General features: G+C 35.0%; 1 protein-coding gene across 1 annotated transcript in view; it reads right to left on the reverse strand.

Moving 5' to 3' along the window:
* LOC102833997 (disintegrin and metalloproteinase domain-containing protein 5-like) overlaps positions 1-7,234 on the reverse strand; it is a 229,701-nt gene that overhangs the window by 217,210 nt on the left and 5,257 nt on the right. The window contains exons 3-6 of the mRNA XM_006859993.1: positions 5,940-6,015; positions 5,505-5,581; positions 4,424-4,595; positions 3,494-3,559 (exon numbers count right to left, since the gene is read on the reverse strand). Of these exons, the coding sequence (XP_006860055.1) occupies positions 3,494-3,559; positions 4,424-4,595; positions 5,505-5,581; positions 5,940-6,015 (391 nt within the window). The remainder of the gene's footprint in view (positions 1-3,493; positions 3,560-4,423; positions 4,596-5,504; positions 5,582-5,939; positions 6,016-7,234) is intronic.

Below are 7,234 nucleotides of genomic sequence, written 5' to 3' on the forward strand. Positions count from 1 at the left end.
GCTGTCCTCACAACAGAAGAAGACACAGCCCAGTCCTGGGCTGTCCTCACAACAGAAGAAAACACAGCCCAGTCCTGCGCTATCCTCACAATTGCTACTACGCTTGAGTAAGCATATTGATACTGATACTGTGCAGCAATATGCTCAATACATCTTGTTGGGGGTCTTCCTCTTTTTTGCTGATTCTTCGCTTTACCAAGCTTGATGTCTTTCTCCAGGGACTGGTCCCTCCTGAAATATGCCTGAAATATGAGAGATGATGTCTGGCCATCCTGGCTGTACTTCTTCCTACACAAATTTGTTAGTTCTTTTGTTGGTCCACAGTACTTTTAATTTTCTTATCCAACACCATAACTCAAATGTATCAATTCTTCTAGTCTTCTCTATTCGTTGTCCAATTTTCACAGGCATTATGAGGCAATTGAAAATACCATGACTTCTACAGATGTAGTCAATTTGTCTTCTGTGTGTTCTGTCTGGTAAGGTTCATGTGTACAGTAATCTTTTATGTTGTTTAAGAAAGGGTTTTGCAATGAAGAAGTCATTGGTCTTACAAAATTCTATTATGTGTTCTCCAGAATTATTTCTATCACCAAAGCCATCTTTTCCAACTACTGATCTTTCCTCTTTATTTCCAAGCTTTGCATTCCAATCACCAGTAATGATCAATACATGTTGATTGCACGTTTGATTGTTTTCAGACTGTAGAAGTTGGTATAATTCTTCAATTTAATCATCACTGGTTTTAGTGGTTCATCAGTAAATTTGAATAACAGTGTTATTAAGTAGTCTTCCTTATAGGTATATGGACCTTAACAGATCACAGCATTACACTTTAAGACAGATCTGGAAATGTTTATTTTGATGATGAATTTGATGCCATTCCTCTTAGTAAACCATGTCATAGTAAACCATGTGATGGTCAGATTCAAAATGGTGAATACCAGTCCATTTCAGCTCACTTCAGACGTCCTGTCAGGAGGGATCAGTCTCTGGAAAAGGATATCATGTTTGGTAAGGGGAAGGGTCAGAGAAACGGAAGAAGAACCCCAGCGAGTTGGACTGGCACAGTGGCAGAATCAGTGGGCTCAAACATAGCAACAATTGTGAGACTGGTCCAGGACTGGGCAGTGTTTTGTTTTGTTGTGTGTAGGATCACTATGAGTTGGTACCAACTCAATGGCACTCGACAACAACAACAGCAATGCCTCAGATATCAATCTTTATTTGTTCCATTACATTTTTGACAACTTTCAATATTCCTAAATTCTTACATCGTACATTCCATGTTTCAATCATTAATTGATGGTTTCAGCTTTTTCCACTCAATTTGAGCTGTGCCCCTTCAGAAAACAAAAGTCCTGAAAGCTTTACTCCATGTACTTACCCTGTTGGCATTCAAAATAATGGCATAGCTTCCAACAACACAGCAATACACAAGCCACCACAGTGCAGCAACAAACTGACAAATGACTTTGGACATATTATTTGATGGTATAATACACTCAATTTGTAGCACTGTGGTTTATGAAAACTGAATTGTACATTATTAAAATGCAGGCTTTCAAAATATAGAATGTGAATCTCCTGTATTTAGTTTTGGTGCTATGATCTGCAGTAGGCATCATTCCCAAATACAAATATTCAATTATATTCTAATTAAAGAATCCTTACTTTTGAAATATACATACGGTCAGGTGCAAAAACAACACCAACCATTCTTCCTATTGAGCACTGTCTGCTCATCTGGGTTTGATAATCCATGGCTATGGCCACACAGAATTCAGACACCATATTAACAGTTATAGGGTTTATTAGAAAAGTTAACCAGTTACAATATAGGATCAGAAGTCCTCAGGGTATGGTTCCTACAGTGAGGACAGCTTCTCCTTAGTCATTCCCAGGATAGGTCTCTCCCTGCTTGGTCAATGCTACAAAGGCTGCTTATAAGTACCCACAGGGCATACCACTTCACGGTAACTCTCAGCTTGAAGGCAGTCAGCTATAGCTCAAAGGTTCAGCAAACCTAGACATCCTAGTTAAGCACCTGGAGACACCCTACTCTACAAGCAAGTCTCCAGACCCAGCAGAACAAAAACATTGTTTCAGTGGGAGTTCCAGACCATGATTAGAATATACATTAAATATTTCACTACACCACACCAGAACATTGACTTTAGCTAATGAAATGAGAAAAACAAAAGTGGCTACTGTCACATTAGAGAGGAAGTCACTCACTGCATTGACTCATGTTTCTATACTTTGCTCATTCAGTATCTTGATATGTATTATTTTGAGATTTATTTTGTCCAATATTATGTTTGTGAGATGAATCCATGTCAAATGTAGTTATGTGTCATATATATTCATGGTTATATATTATATTCTATGATTACTACATTTACTACTAGAGACATTTTAAATATTAAATACTACAATAAATATTATTTTTCATTTATTTCTGTAAATGTGTTCATGCATTCCTATTTCTATTAATATAGCAGTAAAAATGCAGTCAGAGGATAATAACATTTATAAATAATAATAAGCAGTTTTCCCAAATTGTGCAAATTCATACTCCTTAAAATGGTAAATACAAGACACCATTACATTTTATCCTTGAAATTACTCAACATTGTCTAATTTTTCCCACCAATCTAAAGAATGTACAAAGAGCCCTAGTAATGCAATGGGTTACAAGCTAGGCTACTGACCACAAGATAAGCAGTTCATATCTACCAGCCACTGTGTGGAAGAAAGGTGAGGCTTTCTGCTTCCATTAAGATTTACAGCCTCAGAAACCCTATACATGGTCTATATGAGTCGGAATTTTCTATCTTTTAATTTACCTAAAACTGAGAAAAAAAATAGAAGTTAACTTTTTCCTCCTTTGCTTGAAAGAAGTAGCATATTTGTTTTACAACTGTTTTATAACTTAACATTACAATGAAGCTGGTGGTTATGTGCTATAGAGATTCTGCCTCATAGCAACCCTACATAGGGTTTTCAAAGCTGTAAATCTTTATAGGAGCAGAAAGCCTCATATTTCTCCCACTGAGCAACTGTTATATTCAACCTACTGACCTTGTGATTAGTAGCCCAACTCACAACCCACTTAACTATCAGAGCTCATAATAAAGCTGAGAGTCAGTTAAATAGTATTACTATATCTCTTTGTTGGATGCAGGGGATGAGAGTTTAAGACAGTTATAATGTATACTGTATATGTTTCACTCAAAATGTTATCCTTCAATTAGGAAATGAAAAAATATTTTCCTTTACAAAAACAGAGACTCTGCATAGAAAATTTATAAATTAATGAAAACATTAATTATAAATTAATAAATTTATAATTTCTTAAGAATGTATTACATGCAAAATCAAAATAGACATTTATCAAACTAGTTGAAAATCTCCATTATAGTTTTTAAATTAAGCTAAACAAATAAATATTAACACATTTAAAGATAACATTGCATAAAATATGACCTACCAAATCTTTATCCACAACAATGTGCATTTCAAGATAGAGAGGTGATATCTTAAAAAATTCAGTTCCCTGAAAAACACGTAACATGAGAATTTCCATAAAACTCTTATATTGAAGTTATATTCAGAAATCAGCCAAAAGATATATGTCTACAAATTATATAATTAGGCTGTTTTCAATTACAAATTGTAGGTACCATTTAGAAAATTTCAGTTCGGAAAATTCTTATTAGTAAGAATTTTCAATGAGACTCTCTAGCTATGTAAGAACCCAAGCATCTTTTAATATTAGCAATAGCTGAAACTAGATGTAATAAGTTTATAATACAAAATTTTTCTTTTCTTAGCTTTCATACTAATAATAATTTTCATACTAATCTTCTATGTGGATGTATTTTCCACTGCCAATTATTATTAGGAATCCACTGTCAGTAAGCAATGTAATTTAGAAAAATACTTCTGAAATTTACAAACAATAGCTTTTTATTAGAGTCAAAGCTGTTTGCAGGGCCTTTGTGGAGTAAGAATCACTTTGCCTTACATGGACCTTATATAAGCCACTATAGTATCCCTTTGGGAACCCCTATAGCAAATCACGTAATATTTTCACCTAAATTATAAGAGTATTTGAAGGAAAAAAAAATGTTGTACATAATGTATACAAATCCTCACATGTAAAAAATTTTTCCCCTTTTATTTCTATATTTATACCTCCCTATTTCCAGGATTATTTACCTAAGTTTTTGCTAAACTTGAATCAAATGACAAGCCTTAGTAACAAATAAATTTATTTTATAGCTTTTAAAAGTAAGGCAGTGTGCCCTCAGGTAAAAGTAAAATTGTTTTAGAATTTTAAGGCTACCAAACAAACTTTGTTTTGAAAGCATTTTCATTTCATAAAGTTCTAAGTTCAAATAAAAGAATCAACACTTACTTGTGAAGTTTTTCTGACTTCATAGTGTGAATCTCTAGACCAAGAATAAATGTCACTGTCTCTTAAAAGAGGAACATTATCATTTTTTCCTTCATAAATCATATGCACAAATCCTGACACGGCCTCCATTGGTTCAATTCCATACGAGATGTTTTCAAACTGTAGTAGTCCCCTGAATGTCAAATCAATCAAAATTATTTTGAAATTACTCTACCAAAACTATAATGGGAAAATATGATTAATTTTTTTTTTACTTTTTCTTTTTTTAAATTTAAAGACACTTTGTTTTTGCTACTTTATCTCTTTATCCTTTGTGGTCATATCCCAGAAGTGGACACTGTTTCATAGGATGCTGATATTACATTTTGTTACAAATATTCTAAGAGAAATACCTTACTTGTCTTAAAGAAGGCTGAGTAGTTGTGTGGAACTGTGTGCATTAATCTAGTGTGTGAATTTTCTGTGTGAACTGTAACTCCTTTCTTCTGTTTGAAAGTAAACACTCTTCTGCCTCTTAATGTTCTAAGTCACTTGTTCATGTGGGCTTAAATGAAGATTACTATTATCCCTTAAAGGCTGAGTGCAGAGTCAAAGGATCCATCTGATTCAAACATTCTACCACTGCCAATCATCACAGGAAATTAAGAAATTGGGAAAAATCAAAGAATTTAAGAAAATTAAAGCAGTACAGAGAGATTAATCAACACACCTCAAACTCAAGACTGCTCAAAACCTCAAGCAAGAGATCTTATCAGCATCAACAAATAATCTCCCATCAGGAACATACATTGTTTGTTTTAAGTAGTTTTGAGTTGGTACTGACTCATAGTTATCCTATAGGGTTTCCAAAGACCTGTGTGTGGGTTTGAACTGCTGACCTTTCAGTTAGCAGTCCAATGCTTGTCCTACAGCACCATATCAGTAGAACCCTATTTTATTGGTAATTCCAGTACATTCTCTTACGAGATTGAAACGACAAAGATAACTATAATATTAGAAAACAAATATAGAGAATGAACTCATAGACTAACAAGATCAACTACTGGCAAATTGGATATCCTTAAATGGGCTACAATACAACCTGAGTCCTGAACAAATGCTGAGTGTCACAATGGAATTCGGAAAACCTGCAACATATCCTTGATAATTGCAATCCATCTGTAAACAAAAATAAAGCAAAGGACTAATAATTAAAAACAACTCCCCCAGACATGTCATTTATTTTTATTAATTTAACTGCTACTTCAGTACTATGAAATGAATGGCAATCATCCCATGAATTTGCTTCAGGTAGAAACATACACAAGTCCAGGTAACTCAGTGTGGAAGCTTATTTCTGCTTCTACATTGATTTATTACACATTGAGGGTTGGACCAATGTTACTATGAGGTAGAGTATTTCATCTGAACCAGTGAATGTATAAAATAATCATATTGCAATTACAGAATTTTCACCTTTGTTTAGAAAATGCTAAACAAAAAGTCTGTAAGAAAAAAAAAACAACTTAAATTTTACCTGAGTTTTTAAAGGCTTAGAATGCATGACGTCCTTTTTGTAATAAGAAACAACAGAACCTGAAGATATAAATGATCTAGGCAAAAACAATAAAATATGTACAAGCTGTAAAACAGAAGTAGAATAATCATTCTTCATAAAATAAATTCTCTTTTCACTGAGGAATTGAACTAGTGCTTACCAACTTAGTATAAACTCTCTACAATCCAAATACTTTCATCACTCATCTGTCAGTTTGTCATACTGTGATGGCTTGTGTGCTACTGTGATGCTGGAAGCTATGCCATCAGTATTTTTAATGTGGCAAGGTCACCCATAGTAGACAGGTTTCAACTGAGCTTCTAGGCTAAGAAAGACTAAGAAGGAGACGCGGACTAATTCTGAATGTTTACCTTCTGAAAGATTTATGAATAACAATGGAACACTGTCAGATTGCACTAGAGTATTGAATATTGAAGCATAATGATTAGCACCAGAATACTATCAAATACAGTGCCCCTCAGGCTGAAAGACACTCAAAATACAACTGGGGATGAACTGGGACCTCAAAGTAGATGAATTGCAAATTGAAGAGGACTTATCAAAAAGAACATTTCAATATCTATTTTGCAGTATAATACTGTCTGTGTTAGCACAATATCCATACACCTACAAGGAAGACATGTTAATACCATTATTATTCCAATTTAAAACCAACCACTAAAGCCAGTGATGATGAAATTGAAGAATTCTATCAGCCTCTTCAGCATGAAGCTGATCAAACGTGCAATCAAGATGTATTGATAATTACTGGCAATTGGAATGCAAAAGTTGGAAACAGGTTTGAGGCATGGTTGTTGTTGTTGTCAGGAGCCATCGAGTCGGAACCGACTCATAGCGACCCCATGCACAGCAGAACGAAACAATGTCCAATCCTAGGCCAACCTCACTACCGCCGCCACACTTGACGCCATCAATGATGTCACCTGGCTGATCCATCTCGTTGGGGGGTCTTCCTCTCTTTCTCTGACACTCCACCTTACCCAGCATGACATCCTTCTCCAGTGACTGTTCTCTCCGGACAATGTGTCCAAAGTATGAGACACGAAGCCTAGCTATCTTGGCCTCGAAGGAGCACTCTGGTTGCACTTCTTCCAAAACAGATCTATTGGTTCTTTTGGCAGTCCAGGGCACTTCAAGTATTCTCCTTCAACACCACAAATCAAAGGCATCAATTCTTCTACGATCTTCCTTATTCACTGTCCAGCTTTCGCATCCATATGAGGCTATTGAAAATACCATGGCTTGGGTCAGTC

This window comes from Chrysochloris asiatica, unplaced genomic scaffold (assembly GCF_000296735.1).
Source record: "Chrysochloris asiatica unplaced genomic scaffold, ChrAsi1.0 scaffold00035, whole genome shotgun sequence".
In the NCBI taxonomy this organism is placed as follows: domain Eukaryota; kingdom Metazoa; phylum Chordata; class Mammalia; order Afrosoricida; family Chrysochloridae; genus Chrysochloris; species Chrysochloris asiatica.